The sequence below is a fragment of the Eufriesea mexicana genome, unplaced genomic scaffold, assembly GCF_001483705.2.
Source record: "Eufriesea mexicana isolate 0111107269 unplaced genomic scaffold, ASM148370v2 scaffold440, whole genome shotgun sequence".
Taxonomy (NCBI): Eukaryota; Metazoa; Arthropoda; class Insecta; order Hymenoptera; family Apidae; genus Eufriesea; species Eufriesea mexicana.
This window is the reverse complement of record NW_016908588.1, coordinates 273,503-291,898: the sequence shown is the minus strand read 5'-3', so window position 1 is coordinate 291,898 and position 18,396 is coordinate 273,503. Positions and strand designations below refer to the sequence as shown.

Below are 18,396 nucleotides of genomic sequence, written 5' to 3'. Positions count from 1 at the left end.
CCACCCCCGCCACCCCGGCCACCCCTGCCACCCCGGTGTTCGAGCCTCCGTTAGTCGTGTCCATGCTGGAGTCGCTGGTGTCCATGCTGGACGTGGCTGGATCCGTAGTGGCTAACCTGGAAGTGGCTGCCAGTACGACACCCCCCGTGCCAACCACTCCCGACGCCTCATCGTAACGCACCGCTACGTTGCCGCTCACTAAGCTGGCCACCGTGACGGGTCCTCTGCTCACCTCTGTTCACTTGCTTCTTAAAGTCCCTTACGCAGATCTTCTTAGCTATTGGGGAACTAGCGCCGCGTTTATGACAGTTGGTAGTAGGGTGATCGGGTGAGCGGTTGTGCTTCGAGGTCTGGCGAGCTCTGGTGGTTGGCAAGGAGTGGGATGTTAGAGGGATTTGCGATGACCCGGTGGCTCGGAAGGCAGTGGTTCCCGTCGATCAGGGGTAGCCAGGTTCGTCTCGGCCGAGATACTGAGCCTTGGGTGTCGAAGGGTGCTCCGACGGTTTCCAAGAGACCGACCCTTCGAGCGTTGCAACGTTTGATAGGCTGCGAATGATTCCTCGGTCGATTCCCTCCGTCTAATTGCTATTATGCACGCGCTTATGCTCTGTATAACACGCACGGACGCGACTCGTCTAGTTGCACTTTTAGGGTGTCCGCAGCTATTTCGTGGCCTCTCGTTGAGGGACTTCCTCTACCGCATTTTGAAGTGCACCTCGAACTGCGATCCCAGATGCATACTGGTCGAGTCGGATCGTCGCCCGTTGCTGTCTTGAGGTATCTGGAACAGAAGATGATACATCGGTCAGCTGATAGATCCATCTCCTTGCATCTCCTTAACGCTTTCACTGTCATGCACTTTGTGTACGCTACGCTCAGGGAGCCACGATCAAATTTCCATTATTCCTACGATACTATGATGAATTATCAAACAATATGGGGACAAAATGGTGCAAATTATTAATGTCTAGTTATTTATTTACGTTCTTCAAATTTTCAAAAAATGGTTAGAACGAAGCAAGTATAAATTAACCCTTTGCACTCGAGAGGCGCCTCTCAGTCACCATTTAATCGGATTTTAAAGATGGATGTTAATTAATATATCAAATTTATAATTACCCAACGATGCGTGGAATATCGAAATAAAATAATTCTACGTTTTAAATTGCATACGATTTCTTATTTGTCGTTTTTAAAATATCGTTCGCCTTATGGCAGAAAGTCTTCGAATTACTATTTTCCTGTAAATTAATAAATAAATAAAAATCGCCGAGTGCAAGGAGTTAAAAAATTAGTATCGTCACTATTGGAAAGGCAAATTTAGCTGTAGACAAAAATCAGTCTAAGATATAGGATACAAATAAATCAGAAGATATAAGTTCCTAGAAGGAATGCTTTATGCATACATTCGTTGGGAGAAGGGGGTTTGAGCGAACCGCGTCGCGTACCCTCTTGACAGGAGTCGGGTACAGCTGCAGATGTGTCTTAGGGGGGTCGGTTAGTCTCTAAGGAGAAGCATTAGGAGAAACATATACCTTCCTTGCGAAATAAAAGACTTATAAGAGAATATATCCTAGTTATTTTAATATTAGAACCCACAATCCTAATAGTCACCAATATAGCCCCACTGTGGAGGCAAGCAACGATCACTGATGATCACCATGACAGTCATCGTGTTAAACTAACTCCTTCAGTCTAATTTCGTCGCTTTTATCATTCCATTCTCCATTCATCCTATTATTTGCTAAATCGAGATTTTATTCTGATAAGAAAATCAAATTTTCCAAACGTCAAAACACGCTGCTATAGATACTTGTCAAATTCTGAAAGACTGCAACGAAAGTCTCTACATAGATACGGGTCTTGCGTAACATTTCTGCTGTTTATCTCGTTTTTGGAGAGAGAAATGCACTTGTACCACTTCTATTTCCTACGTAAGCTCGTATTCTCTAACTTCCAGGTTGGTTATAACGGGTAGACAAATAATAAAGGTGAAATATGACTTGCGAAGTGACAGTATGATCAGCGTGCTAATCTTAGCGTTATAATCTTTCGTTTATGGAGTCAGAGTAATCCGCAGTAACGATGTATGGTGAAACTCAACATCGATACGGTGTTCATTGGCAAAATCGATTTGCTTTTCAAAAAATTGTCAAGCTGATTTTTTCTCATTGCATCTAACGAGATAATTGGCAGCGCGTAGCAAGAATTCCCGTAATATAAATAAGATTAGACGCGTCAGGGTTCAGTGTACCCAGAATTTGCATTTCAATTGTCGTGACAGCCGCATTATCAATTAACACCACCGCTCGTTTTATCGAAAACGGATCTCGATAGCTTATCACAAAGAACGCTGTATTTCTGTGCCTGTCACGCTTCAACGCTACAATCGAACGGCTCGGTGACCGATGGAATAAGGATTAAATTAAACTCGTTAAATTTATCGATAAACTCACCCCAAATCGAATTTCTTAAAAATTCGCTGAATTTCCAGCTTTAAGTGTCATAATTGGCATTCTGCGCATTCTCCCCTTTTAGATATCGGTAATCATTAAAAAGCTGATGGGTTTGGAAAACTCATACCTTATTCATTTTCCATATTTCACATTTCCTTTCTTTCTACGATATTGAATATTCCTCGAATTAAAAATAAATCTATATATAAATCTATATAATTAACTATATTTAAAAATAAAATAATCCAAAATTAAGAAAACGTGTGTTTTGCAATAGTTATCTTTGTTTTGTATCATCCTGTACCATTTGTACCATCTTTTACTCCGGTAACGCGTAATTTCATATTTCCTCGCACGATGACGAAATAAAATTGGACAAATATCGAGGAAAAATAGGAGAAGTAGGAGTAAAATTGGACAAATATCGAGGAAAAATAGGAGAAGTAGGAGAAATAGGAAAAGTAGGAGAAATAGGAAAAGTAGGAAAAATAGGAAAAGTAGGAAAATAGGAAAAGTAGGAAAATAGGAAAAGTAGGAAAAGTAGGAAAATAGGAAAAGTAGGAAAATAGGAAAAGTAGGAAAATAAGAAAAGTGGGAAAAGTAGGAAAAGTAGGAAAAATAGGAAAAGTAGGAAACATAGGAAATGTAGGAAACATAGGAAAAGTAGGAAAAGTAGGAAAATAAGAAAAGTGGGAAAATAGGAAAAGCCGGAAAATTGGAAAAGTGAGAAAAGCCGGGAAATTGGAAAAGTGAGAAAAGTAGGAAAAATAGGAAAAGTAAGAAAAGTAAGAAAAACAGGAAAAGTAGGAAACATAGGAAAAGTAGGATTCTTAATGGAAAATCGCCAAATTCGTAAAAATCGTAAAAACTAAATAAATAAATAAAATAACTCTAACTTCCTTAAAAAGAAATTACGTGAGACATGATGTTCGTAGAGTGAAAAGATAAATAGGTGTGCTGGAAATAAAAATAAAAATTTGCTTATTCGATGCATCGTATCGGACGTTATTGTAGCAGAAAATTGTTAAGACAGAGTATTTGTTCGAATCGGTGCTGATGTATTAATTTGGGGGGGAAAAAAAGGGAAAATGAGAAAAACGAAAATTGCTTGGAAATTACACGTATTATAAGAAAGGTATACGTAGACTGTGTAGCAGAGACCACACGACACGCCATTACGTCTAGGGGGAACTTCGGAACAGCTCTCGATCCACGCCACGCAATTTCCTTCTGCGTGGAGAAATCGCGGGTAATGATACGCTTCAACGATCGGACGAGCAGCGATGAAACGGGAGTTGGATATTCTTGGTCCTCTGATCTAAACTTTCAGTCGTCTGAAACGCGAGCACCAGGGCCAATAAACCTCTCTCAGTCCTGTGACAATCGCGGACAACGACAGTCGAGCAATTCTGAGCAACCCTGGGGTTCATTTTCGATGGGACGTTAAACGCTTCGATTGTAATTTCGATTTTACAGAGCACGTTTATGTAATATCTCATAACGAATCGAAATATCGACTCCATTTTCTTGAAACAAATGAATTTTTACATGAATTTTTGATTCCTCCTTAGACAAATTTATTCAAAATTGGGGAAAAATTCAATTATTTATTTAAAATATATTTACAAATTTTAAACGGTGTGGTTAAGATTGGAAAATATTTTGAAATTTTTGAGAATGATGCACGTGTTTATGATCAATGTATGGGTGTGGATTTTCATTAATTATAAGAAGAAAGAAATGAACTTGATTTCTCTTCTTATAAAATAAAAATTTGGAATTTTTCGTTTGATTTATTATAGTCAAGAAAGGATTAATTAGGTTATATTTATAAATATTAAATGGGATAGTGGTGATTAGAAAATATTTTGTTATTAAATTTGTTATTAAATTATTAAAAATTATATACACGTATGTCGCTATTTATATGTGGTTATCATGGTGAGGAAAGGATTAATTAGGTTGTATTTACAAATATTAAATGGGATAGTGGTGATTAGAAAATATTTTGTTATTAAATTTGTTATTAAATTATTAAAAATTGCATACACGTATGTGGCTATTTATATGTATGAAACCGTATTCGAATTAGGCAAAAATCTAACAGAACTACATATATGTGTCAGTATTTTTTAAGAACCTGGCTGATAATTATTCTGTTCGCATAAGATTTTCTAAATTTCATTTATGCAGTGTTATTCAAAAGCATTCAATTTCCTTTTGGTAAAATGGTATTCGAGAATGTCTTTCATTAGCTTCACAATTAATTAAGCATACTTTATTGAAGTGTTGGGTGTACTATGGGAACGTAAAGAATAAATAATCAACCATTTTAATTATACCTTCTAGAAGCTGAAGTAATTAATACATATATTACTTAAAATTCCATAAATAACAAACTAATATTACCAAAAAGAAATAACAATTTGAAATATGTTTATAAAGAATAATAATAAAGAAAATTTAATTTAATACCATATATAAATGAAATATTTCTTTTTACCCATATTTTACTACTTTGCATGAATTCAAATTTATATATAATCCTACAAATATTTCTTGAAAGGAACAGATATAACTATGAAATTTTATATGCAAAACATTTAAATAAAAATAGTTTTCAATTAATTTATGAAAATTTATCGCGTTATTATTTTAATCACGATATTAATAATATTATCAAAATATTTACGTATGAATATTTCTGAGAAGAAATAGATATTAATATGAAATTTTATTTCTAAGAAATTTGAATAAAAATATTTCAATAAAATATTTTCAATATGTATATAAAAATTTATAGTGTCATCATCTTAATAACGATATTAATAATATTATTAAAATATTTACGTATAAATAATTTTTAAAAGGAGCATATTCATATGAAATTTTATGTGCATGACATTTGAATAAAAATATATTCCAATAAAATATTTTTCAACGTGTTTTCGAAAATTTACCATCTTAATAATGATATTAACAATATTATAAAAATATTTTTATTCTAAAATTTTAAGTGTAAGAAATTTAAATAAAAATATTTCAATAAAATATTGTTCAACATATTTACGAAAATTTATTGCATTATCAAATAAATAATAATATTAATATCGTTATTAAAATATTTACGAAAAGTTATCGTGCATCAACGATTTAAGCCACTCAACACCAAACTGAGGAAGGAGCAAGAATGATCAAAGTGATCGCGTTCGAGGCTCTAATGTCAGGGTATACTCAACTTTTAAAATATAAGGATGACGGTTACAAGTGGTTTAAATGTCTCAAGTGAGAGAATAAGAAAGTCGGGATGCATCTGACACGGCAGACGGTTGTTCAATGCGACAGAGTCACGTGGAAATTGAGCAATTGAGAAAGAAGAGGATTACGACAACGCAGAAGTTGCGTCCCGGAGACACGTCGCTTGGAACAATGCAATTGCAAATTGATAGGATGCTAGTCGGTAGTAGGACGCGTTTTTATCAAGTAACACCGGGTGAAAGTGTCTGTTGGTCACGTGGAGAATCGCTTTTTCTAATTCCCCGGTAAAAACAATTCGCTCACCGTGGCAAACGCGAGATCCCACCTTCTCAATCCGAAAAATGCAACGATTACCTTTCCAAAACTGCTGGCGAAAATTTCAGCTCACTCGCAACGATAACCAATCACAAACCCGTCGCGGCAACAACATTTCGCACGAATTTCTCTCATCTTATTCCCAAAAACACAACTCGCAACTGTCGAGGCACTTCACTGAAATAACAACGGCGAAGGAACTACGATAACGATAAGAAAACACTGGGCAAGTATTCGGAGATCGATTTTCGAACGTCAACAAATCGCATGGACCGCGGAGTCCGCTTGCCGCGCACGCTGCGCCATCTAGGCCCCCGCAGGCTACCTACAACGAGACTACAACGCACCGGGAATCCCCAGCTGCGAAATTCGCCGGACAAACGGAGAAGAAACGTTGGCGAACCGAGGTGGAACGCGCGATTCGGGCAGACGAGTCGTATGGCGCGACGCAGTTGCCCAAACCGTCCCCTCCATGGCGTCCCATAGGCCTTGAAACGGTGACCAATGGCGGGACAACGAAGGCAGAACGACTGGGTCCGCGACTTTCTACGCAGCTCCGGCTTGCCTGGCCCCAAAAAGACGACTGAGAATTCCGATTGCGACGCGCTTTGCCTCTACACCTCCCCTCTAACCACGCTGGGCCGTCGCCTCTTTTGTTTACCTCCCGTTTCCCTCCCCCTCCCGCCGCCCCGTGCCCTGTAACGGGCCCGTGGCGTTTCCTGGTATTTCAATGGGACATTCGGAACGGGTTATGACGTTTTTCGGATTTCTTTCACAGATTCTTATGCCCTTGGAAGGTAAACGTTAGGTTATGGTAGTTCGCTTCACCTTTCTTTTCTTTTCCTTCTCCCATCGGGTCTCTGGGTAACGAGAGGACATTGTTGACGTAGGAGTTCTCGTTTCCCATATATCGCACTGGCAACGAGAGAAACGACACTTGCTTTCTGAATATAAAGCTTAACACCCTTCGCGCTCCACGATTTTTTGCCTAAAGAACGGTACGAGTTGTAAAATTTTCTGCCGTGTAAGGCTAATGATGTGTTTTTTAGCAGAAAATAAGAAATCGTATAATAATTAAAACGTAAAACATAATTATTTCATTTCGATACCTCGCACACTGTTGCATTATTTTAGATTTCATATATTAATTAATATCCAGCTTCGAAATTTCAGCAAATGGCGACTGTAGGGCATCTCTCGAGTGCAAAGGGTTAACACTAGAACTACCGATCTTGAGTGGGCACCTAACTATAACGTGCTCAGATTATAGTCATTTCAGCGAGTAAGATGAATATGAGTGAATATATCGATTACAGTTCTTTCTTAATACGAGTTGATACCAATTTTATTCTTAAAGCAGGTGTATGTGTTCGGTGGTTGCAAAAAGGAAAATTCTGGGACCAGTCATTTTGACTGGGCTGGTAGTTCTACTTACAAGGAGAGTGCAAGTCCTTCGGGTTACCGATTTAATTGAAACTTTGTAGGTTTGTAGATTTTGTCATGCAGTTCAAGAATATATATCATTATGGCCGCCACTACTCGATAGTTTTTGAGATATTTGCGATTAAAGTTTTATTACTTCGGTAACTACAGATTTATTTCCAATGGTTTTCAAGTACCATTGTGGCCCCTAATAGCGACACCCGAAAATTCCTATGATGCAAATTCCTAGTTGATATTTTTTCTTCAATCTATTTTTCATTTTGCATTCATTTTTCGCCGATGAAAACATTGTAAATTAACAATTGTAATTCAAATTTCTTAATAAAAAAATTTATTCTTTACGATTTCTTATGTTAGTATATATTTGTTACAGAGTAATAAGAATACAAGACGAGGAAAACAGTTTTCTATAGCAATCTTATTAATGTCTAGTAAATATCTCAAAAACTATTGAGTAGTGGCGGCTATAACGATATATATTCTTGAACTGCATGACGAAATCTACAAACCTACAAAGTTTCAATTAAATCGGTGACCCGAAGGACTTGCACTCTTCTTATTAGTGTTAAATGAAGTGCTTCTGCAGGTCGATGACAGGTCTCTGACATAACTTTTCGATGATTTTAACCCTTTGCACTCTTACATCGAGTTGCACTCGACGTTTCTTGATTCTTTATTTATCAAACGAGAAAACAGGAAATAAGTAACTACCTGAATTATTAAATTCAGAATATAAATTACGACAGTGTTTGACAGCTATATTTAATATAATCGGTAAATAAAATCCTTTATAAAATAAAATAGGTAGCATTCGAGGAACTGTTCTGTGAAGTAAATTTTATTTTGTTTTTGGCAACAAAATTGGAAAATAATTCAGAGTGAATGTGAGATTAAAACGAAATTGTTCTACGACTTCTGTGAACGGGTCCTGGCCCTTATGGTTGTTCGTGATGCTAAACTATATCGTGACCCCATGGCGATTATTATTATTAAGATTGTGAAATACACAGGCCTAATTTCTTATCTACTCTATTTTGCAAAAGCACGTTACATTTGAAACTAATAAAATAAAATTTTTCTTTTCTGAGATATAAAACGTATCCCAAAATTTACGCAAGATTCGAAATTGGCGCCATTTGTGGAGGAAAGTGTTGTCAACGAAAGGAAAATGACAGCGTGACAGCTGACAGTTCAGGGTTATCAAAAATGGAGCGCTTCGCGAAAGAACAACGTGTCTTCACTGTTCAGCAATATTTACAATTCTTAACTCATTTTCATCCAAGCGCGGAATATTCCGCGAGCCACGACTGTCGTTTATCACCGAGCGCGGAATATTCCGCGAGCCACGACTGTCGCCTATCACCGAACGCGGAATATTCCGCGAGCTGACTGTTTCCATTACCAGTTGCTGAATATTCTTCATATGCCACAGATCACGTTTGATCCCTTTTGTGAGCATCTCATCTACATCGGTTCATTATATTCTTAACAAGTTTTACTTTTGTCGTGAAAATCCTTTTAACTGCCATTATGAGTAGGTGCTGATATGCGCTCAGTGATACGGGCTAGTCGTCAGTTGAACGTCGCTGATGCTTGAACACGGCACCTTAAGTACAGCCATGATGCAAACGGGTTAATTAAAAACCTGTGTTTCCTATCAAAATTACTATCTTGGGACACCCTATATATAGTTGTTTCTCTGAGTACTACATAATATTCTAATTCTAAAATTTTCATTTCTACACTGTTCCCTGATAGTATAGGGATATCCCACAAATCATCAAGATCAAGCCTCGAATTATTTATCGAAAAATTCATTTTCGATTTTTCTTTTTATCAAGAAAATCGACATGGAGAGTACACGTAAATAGGGTGTGATTTTGGGGTGATCAGGGATTCTTACTAATGACGGGTCATATAGTTCCACTGTCCGGTGGCTGACCTATCGATCAGTGGCTCGGGCTGGCTCAGTCGGGATCGTGCATCCGAAAACAGCAATTTATTAATCACCGATGTCATCTGGAACATGCACGGCCGACTTCTGACAATAGCAGTCTGGTAAGCCGTGTGTCACTGGCAGAACAACCGAGCTTGCTTGCACGTCGTTGCGGAACGACTGATCGATTATTAAAGTCGGACATGGCGCATCGGCGACGACAACTGGATTGATCCTAATATTTGGACGCGGTTCAATGTCTAAATCAGCCTCCATTGCAAGATTCTCATTAATTAACAGAAACAGCATCACTCTCCAAACAACTCTATACATATCCTAGAGATCCCCAGGACAACGAGGATTCGTTTTTGAAATAATTAAAAGTATAATATGGACCATTTTATTGAAACAAATTAAAAACAAATTCCAGTCACTGTTAAGGATGTCGAGCCAAGTGACTTTATATATAAGCCGATCACTGCACAAATTGATTAACCCCATAAAACAAAAAGTGGAGAAATGCAATGAAATAATGTACATTGTTTTCTAAAATTCTCTTTATAATTTAAATCGAAATAAATATCGTAGAATGCATAAATACAAATGTAACTTTCGTCTAACGGTATATAAAATTTATAAGAGAAAATAGCCGAAAGGTAATCGTTGGTAATGTTACCATTTTTGTTATTGGAAGAGTTAATCGATTTGGCAAGTGAAAAAGGTAATAAATTTAAATTCTACTGAATTTTACTTAAATTCTGATAAGACGGCACTAAAAAATTCACCGTTATCATTCATGGCCTGCTAGTGCATTTCAGTTGCATTATTGCAACGATTTACATTAGAGTACGGAGTTAATCAAAGTGACCTCTGAAATAAATTATTTATTATTCAGTAGCCAACAAATTTTTGTCGTTTGATGGTGTTAATCTTAATTATCAGGGAAAGTTGATATAAATATAAAAAGTTATGACTGTACCAAGTGCTTTGACACTTAAATTTAAGATTTTTCAAAAAGTGGAGTTAATCGATTTGTGCAGTGAACGGATCGTATATCCTAGAGAACCTCAGGACGTCTTGGATTTGTTTTCGAACAGATCAAAAATATAATATGGACTATTTTATTGCAACAAATTAGAAACAAATTCCAATCCCTGCTAGGGGTGACGAGCCAAGTGAAATGGAACTTCTAAAGAACATCAGAGACTTGAGGGAAAATGGAAATTTGATCACAGTGGAATGCCACTGTATAAATTCCAGAGTTGTCAGAAACGAATGGAGGAGACGAAATATTAAAAAATACCACGAGGAGACAATAAACACGAGCGCAAATGAAATTTGCGAAAGTGGAACGCCTGTGCAACCGAGGAACAGATATTCCAGAGATTTCGGGGCTGATAGACGAAGGAGACAAAAGGAGCAGCTGAAAATATACGAAGACCCTATTGGCGACTGCTGGCTAACTAGACCAGCCTAAAAAGACGCTCTGCAATCTGGTTTCCACCGGTCTCCAGACTCCGAGAAGCCTCCGAGAAGCGTGTAGTATGCAAATTCGATCGAACCCCGTGGGCTGGTCCCGCGGGACAGCATCGAGAACGGGGCTAGAAAGTTCGGAAAGTGCGTCGAGAGGGGATGAAAACTGTACGAGTAGTCGTGCACAGCTAGTATACTCTTTCGCGTTTCTCCCTCTGTCCCTGTCTCCCTATTTCATTCCTTCGCAGAGGTGCTCCTCCACTTTGTTTCCGCCTGCTCATGGGAATAATAGGGTCTGTGGATTCACGAGCAGTCCTTCGGAATTTCGATGGCCCTCGTTTTCGGGGCAACTGCGTGCTTCGTTTTCCGTCCTAAAGCTTCCTCCACGGTCCACGTAAGCTCCAACAGCGACTTATTTTAGCCTTTATTTGTCTAGTGTGCACGAGGATGACACTGCTTAGATTTTGGATGTAGGACTTTTGGATGCTCAACTAGATAGTTGATAGGTGTAATAACAACTAGATACATATAACAACAGTGTTAGATAGGAACTATACTTCAGATGTATCATTTCGTGGAAGGTTTTCGTTCGTTCGTGTACAGATCGATGGGTATTTTATTGTAATTAAAGCGTCAGGTAGAGGAATTTTTCTCGTAGGCTATTTTCAGAATAAAGAGAGGTTAGGGTTCGAGGTGAATTTTATACAGCTCTTTGTTTTCATCGTAAAAGCTAAGTAAAGAACTTGGGATCAACACCGAGCCGTTCTTGCTACATACGATTCTTTATTAACACAACTGGCGCTGTTTCTATCGTAGCCGAGTCGCAATTGTACATCTCATAAACCTAAATTATTCAAGCAACGTTCATCGACTTTCGAACTCGTTCGAATAAACATGAGCAGTATCTACACCTGTACGTTCTCCCTTTCCCTCGCAATCTCTGTTACACAATCCGAGCAAAGTACGCGGATATTCCCAGGACATGTCCACTTGGAATCTTAGGCAACCATACGTCTGCTTTCCGTGCTCTAACCTCCAATAGCCAGGCCTGCTCGCGTCTCTGGCACAGAGAGTTGTTCATAAACCGATTCGCAGTTCTCCTTTGCGCATTAGGACTCCGTGCCAGGAGGATTGCTCTCGCGAAGAATTCTCGTTATGGGATTTAGGGGTTTGGACTAAGACCCAAGAGGGGAGCAGATTTTTCCGTTAAGCGTGAAATTTGCAGCAGAAACTTTCCCGATTCCCATGGACATCGGCGTTTTCTAACACTTCCAAGTCGTATCACGACCTCATCCTCTGCCAGTGACTTTCTTTTTCGCTGAAAACCAAGCCAGGCCAGTCGGTATTCAATTTCCAATAATTGCGGCTGAAAAGAGCCCGGCCCCTTTTTCTCGCGACTCCGTTTTCATCGTGAAAGCCAGCGAGAAACACATCGCTTCGCCGATATCGAAACACGTCCGGATATTATTACGGATATTGAATTCATGTCGGGCTGGACGTGCGCGTCGAATCGCAAATTGAACGCGGTTGGATCGCGCCTAGAGGACGGCAGCCGGCACAGGCGAGCGCGACGTTGCGCAACGCGAAATTATGTATCAACAGGTAGCCTCTCGCGGTTTTTCTCGCATTAACGCCGTCAAATCGAGCGAAATCCTAGCCCTGTCCGGGAAACGTTCGCGGTGAATTCTCTGTGAAGGTTAGATATCTGATCGCGGCTGCGTGGATCGCCGAGGTCTAGGGATTTTTGCCACGACGCAATTTGCTGCGTGGATCACCGAGACCTAGGGATACGTACGAAAGTATTTGCTACCTAGGAATTCGCACCAGAGTATTTGGAAGCTAGGTACACACGCGATAGAATTTTTAACCTAGGGAATCACACCGGAGTATTTGGAACCTAGGGACTTGCACCGGGGTATTTGGAACCTAGAAACTAGCGAAAGAGTTTTGCAACGTAGGAACTCGCACGAGTGTGTTTGAAATCTAGAAACTCGCGCGAGAGTATTTGGAATCTAGGGACTCATACCGGAGTACTTGGAAGCTAGGGATACACGCGAGAGAATTTGGAACCTAGGGATATACGTCAGAGTATTTGGAACCTAGGAACACACGCCAAAGTATTTGGAACCTGGAGACTCACACCAGGGTATTTGGAACCTAGTAACTAGCGAAAGAGTTTTGGAATCTAGGGACTTGCGCGAGCATACTTGAAACCTAGGGACTTGCGCGAGTGTATTTGAAATCTAGGGACTCGCGCCAGAGTATTTAGAACCTAGGGACTCGCGCGAGAGAATTATTTGACGAACCTAGGGATTTTCGCGACGTCACGATCGGCTACGTGGATCACCGAGACCTAGGGTCTCGCGCGAGGCAATCTGGAACCTAGGGACTCTCGCGAGAGAATTATTTAGCGAGACCTAGCGAATTTCGTGACGTCGTAATTGACTGCGTGGACCATCGACACCTAGGGACTCGCGCGAGAATATATTTGGATAGTCGCTTATTTCCGGCTGGATGTAATTTAATTACGAAGTTTGGAAGAAGAGGATCTATACTGACTATACACTCATTGACTATACATCGCATTTCGTGATCATCAGAGCCACGTATGCGCAGCAGATTAGGTTATACAATAGGATGTGCACTAACAAAATTGGGGTTAGCGAAACCTTGCGTGGCTGTTTTGTTCTTTGTAAAGCTCTTTATGTCTGGATTATTTCATTTCTAAATTGCGAGCCGGGTAAAGAATGCTCGTTCTAAAACAAAGAGAAAACCTACTGATAGTAATCCAACCAGTTTACACACCGGTAGCGAAGCAAAACAACGTTGCATTTCTGTGATAAAGGGTTTGTGAAGTCGAAGATCTGTTTTCAAAACACGCTGTGTAAATACTCTCGATAATAACCATGTCCTCTGTGTATACGTCTGCGATTACTTCTGACAAACATCACTCTACTTCTTTACATTCCTGCGAATAACTGATAAGTGTCGCGCGACTAAATCGAAATTTAATCTTCCAAACGGAATTTCAATCCTATGGAAATAATTAGCTTGAGAAGATACAACCTCCGTTGAAGATTCTGAAGACACCTGAGCTAATAAATGGAATAATAGGATAACAACGCCCACCCGAAATCCAGAGATTCCACGGTGCTGCAGAGCAAACTATTCGATAGACTGGAAACTGGTCAGATCGTTGGAATTCAAACTGTATCGATCGAATCCATCCCTGGTGATGGATGATCCTACGTTTCGTCACCCCTAGATTTCAGAATTCCTCGAGGAACGCGTCGTTTCCCGCGGGAATACCGTGAAAGCACCCTCCGTTCCCGGTTTCCTGGACTCCATTGTCTGTCCCCTCTCGCCCCCCTTTTGCAGGATTTCAACTGGAAAAAGTTCGGACGTCCTTGAAATCGAACGGGTACGAGGAAGCATCGCATCGAGTTTCAGTTCGTTCGCAATTGACGATCCCATGGATGATAACGATAAAGAATGACAGAGGGGTGGGTTATACGACAGCCATTGTGACGGAAAAATGACGGGGAAGATGATAAAACAGGGACGAAAATGGAAGAGAGAAACCCGGGAACGAAATCCCTCTGGTTTGGATTTTCCGACTCGCTGGAACCACGGATACCGAACGTTTTTCTCTAACAAAAATCCACGCGTAGCCTCGCTGGATGGACACAATGTGTACCTGCGTTAATTCAGATTAAGCAGCGTCACGTTTGCACGGGATCGCGGGGCTCGTTTTAATTTAGAGGGACCAGAGTACGTAGGGGATCTAATTACGATTCATTTGCACGAAATTAAAAAACTCTGTCGGTATAAAATATTCTATTTTAATCAAGCTGTTTACCGCGGATCAACCGTGAGCCCCGAGAAATACCGCGGGATACTATTTCGGGAAAGGAATCGCGAATCGGCCATTGGATTTCTTATTTTAGGAAGAACAAATTATAAACCGATCGATGATCTATGCGTGGCATTTTCTGGAAGCAGATGGAAAAAGATACCGTTATGAAAGACTATCTTTGCACGTTAGCACAGCTAACAAGGGGAGTGCAAGTCCTTCGTGTCATTGATCTAGTTGAAAGTTTGTAGGTTTGGATATTTCGTCATCCAGTTCAAGAAAATGTACCATTATAAAAGAAACTACTCGATAGTTTTTGAGACAGTTCTTAAGTCTATATTATCCTATAGCGATAAATGCGGTAGATTAAGTTTGATTTTAGATCGCGAGTGCTTCACGCTGGAGCCATCGATCTCATAGTCCAAGTTTTCATTTGTAACTCTTTTGTACGTTTTGGTTCTTTTATATGTATATTATTGTATCTAGTTTCCTGCTAGGTTCGGGACGAAACACATCCCTTCCTTCTACCTGTTACTCTATCAATAGCAACGACGAATACGGGGATACCAACAGGCCAGCATCATAGGACAATCAGCCCATCATAGGAACCACAAGAGCCAAGACTAAGGAAGCAGAAAATAATACAGTTCGTGAGAAGAGCTCCATTGGAACGCATCAAGGATACTTGTGACCAGAAGATTTTCAATTATTATATAAAACCCCTGTGGAGGGTAGTCCCAACAGTTTGACGTAGACAATTTTAGTTGTAGATAGTTAGTCATTGCAAGCTCAACTGTTATTGAGTTGCCTAGTGAACGCTGTATTACGTTGAAAATCGATATAGAATCGTGTAAAGAGATAATTCGTATGTTTAATTGTCACTCGTACACAGTTCTAATTTATTAACCCTTTGCACTCGACGATTTTTTGGTTAAAGAGGTATACGAGTTGAAAAATTTTCTGCTATAAGGGTGATAATATTTTTCTAACAGTAAGTAAGAAATCGTATAATAATTAGCAGGTAGAATTATTTAATTTCGACACTGTTACATTACCTTAAATTTGATATATTAATTATCGATCTTCCAAATTTTATAAAATGGCGACTGAAGCTCTCCTTTCGAGTGCAAAGGGTTAATAAATTGCCACGTCAATCCCTAGACTGCGATGATCCAAAGTCGAGGAAAAATGGGAAAAATGATGGGAAAAAGGTGCACAGATGAAGAAGGTAGGATGAGTCGAAGCAAGGAAGGGAATGAGATGGTGTAGACAAGATAGTGCGAGGGGAAATCGGGGGAAAATAAGGTTAGAGACGCAAACAGGACATCTAGGTCAATGCCTGGCCTAGCTCTAGGATGCGAATCCCGGCTGCGACCTCCGAGCAATAAATCCCTCCACCCTGCAACCCCCTCCAGACGAGACATGAACCTTCGACGAGCTGCTAGAGGATGCAGGAGGTCGCATCCGTGCCTGTTACTTGACGCAGAAACCAACGATACCTTTGAAACTTGCTACGTTTCAGACAAAGTCTAGACTTCGATGGAAATTGAAGAGGGATCGTTTTATTTCCAGGCAAAAATAGTCAGATAGGAACGAGATGCTTCCACTGCGATAGAAACGTGACTCACGCTGCTGAAAGAATCTTTTGTTTCGGTGAATCCGGCAGGGTTCACGATTGGATATCACGATCAATCGCTATCACACTATCTTCGAAGTTTTTAGAGTCAAATTAAACGAAGCGCGACTGTGCACAGTTCTAACAGATACAAATAAAATGAAATTTTTATATGAAAGATTGAAGTACTTCGTGCAATATGAACAATGCTCATGACATCGTACCCTAAACTGAAGTTCTAGATCAATTTACTGGCATTTTAAATTTTTACAATCAAATTAAATGAAGCACGACTAGGCATAGTTCTGACATAATTAAGATAAAATGAAATTTTGATATAAAAAATTGACGTACTTCGTGCAATATGAACAATGCTCATGACATCGTACCCTAAACTGAAGTTCTAGATCAATTTACTGGCATTTTAAATTTTTACAATCAAATTAAATGAAGCACGACTAGGCATATTTCTGACATAATTAAGATAAAATGAAATTTTTATATAAAAGATTGACATACTTCGTGCAATATGAACAATGCTCATGACATCGTACCCTAAACTGAAGTTCTAGATCAATCTGCTGACATCCTAAGTTTTTATTACCAAATTAAATGTCGCACCACTATGCACACTTCTGACAGTTTCCAATCTAAGCAAACTTTTATAATAAAAGTTGACATACGCATGCGATCACACCCTAAACTGAAGTTCTAGATCAATCTACTGTCATCTTAAGATGAACAAGAAAACACGGTAACACTGAGCAATGAAATTACCAGTTGTTAATTTACATCATCGTTAACCCTATTAGTATTCTGTGATCATAATTGGACAACCCCCTGACTAACCGAACACTAGCATCGTTCATAGATCAATACCAAGATCAGAGAGCCGAACGTGCCACCCAAAGTAATTCAGCCACCCTTTTGCCCTAAAAATACCCTCCAGCGATTGCTTGCACGTTGCCACTTCATCAAAAGGAAAAAAATTCATGGATGGCAGCCAGCCCACGGCCAGAATCTGCAGTTGAACGAGGAGTTAGGAGGAGGCACGCAGGACTGCAGGGATACAGTCACCCAACGAGGATGGAGAAAGCGGAGAGGACATCTAGGTCAATGCCTGTCCTCGCTCCAGGGTTCGTATCCCCGCTACAACCTCCGATCAACACCACCCACCCTGCAACCCTCTCTGCGTCGAGACTCTGCCCAACCACCGCGCCTCCTGTGGCGTGTGGCGTATCTGGAAAGGACGCCATAGTTGGATCCGTACAGGGTGAGGCGGAAATTGCGCCGAGCTCGAAGAGAACAAGGGAATCCTCCCGTCAAACGAGCCTTTTTCGTCATCTTTTCGAATCCAGCTAAAGTGCAGATTTATATTTCGATCTAACAGGATATATACCAATTATCGAGAAACATGAGATTGGAAGCAAAAATTTGTCAGAATACAGGAAATACGATGTTTCATCTATTGATGAGTCTTTTCGTCAGGATTACTACGATTTTATTATTATAGGAAATAATTTAGTACTTTTAGACAGTGTAGTCTAATTGACTAGTATTGGTAGCAGATTAGACCCGATCATGTAATAGTATAATAGATTTAATCGAGTAATATCCAGTTCCAAGTGACTTTCTCTTGGTAAAATTCGTTAAAAATCCTCTTTTATCTAATTGAAGATTATTTTTTCATTACCTTCTTCCAAAAAAGAAACTGAAATTGTCAGAAATTGAGAAAAGATGGGGTGGCATATCGCGGATGAAAAATTGATCAGAGATCCAAGTGCGAGTTAACTCTCTGTGACCATATCGCGACTTTCGCTACACCCAGTATACGTCTGCCTAGGCTTCTCCCTCTCGCTAGCCCATGTCTCACTCTCTCCTGGTAACTAGGCCATCAGATCGATCCTGCAGCGGCACCAACACCGCTGCAAGCACTGCCACCACCACGGCAGCCCGTCGTCTCAAGTTTCTCCGGCTTGGTCTGGGTTAGGTCTGGGTTAGATCCTCTTCGAGGCCACTCCAGACTTCGGATTCTGGCCGCAGAGGG

General features: G+C 39.9%; 1 protein-coding gene across 1 annotated transcript in view; it reads right to left on the bottom strand.

Annotated features, from left to right (window-relative positions):
* The window catches only part of Ecr (ecdysone receptor), a 195,420-nt gene that overhangs the window by 103,317 nt on the left and 73,707 nt on the right, over nucleotides 1-18,396 (bottom strand). Inside the window, exon 2 of the mRNA XM_017897019.1 lies at nucleotides 24-781. Within this exon, the coding sequence (XP_017752508.1) occupies nucleotides 24-85 (62 nt within the window). The 5' untranslated portion in view covers nucleotides 86-781. The remainder of the gene's footprint in view (nucleotides 1-23; nucleotides 782-18,396) is intronic.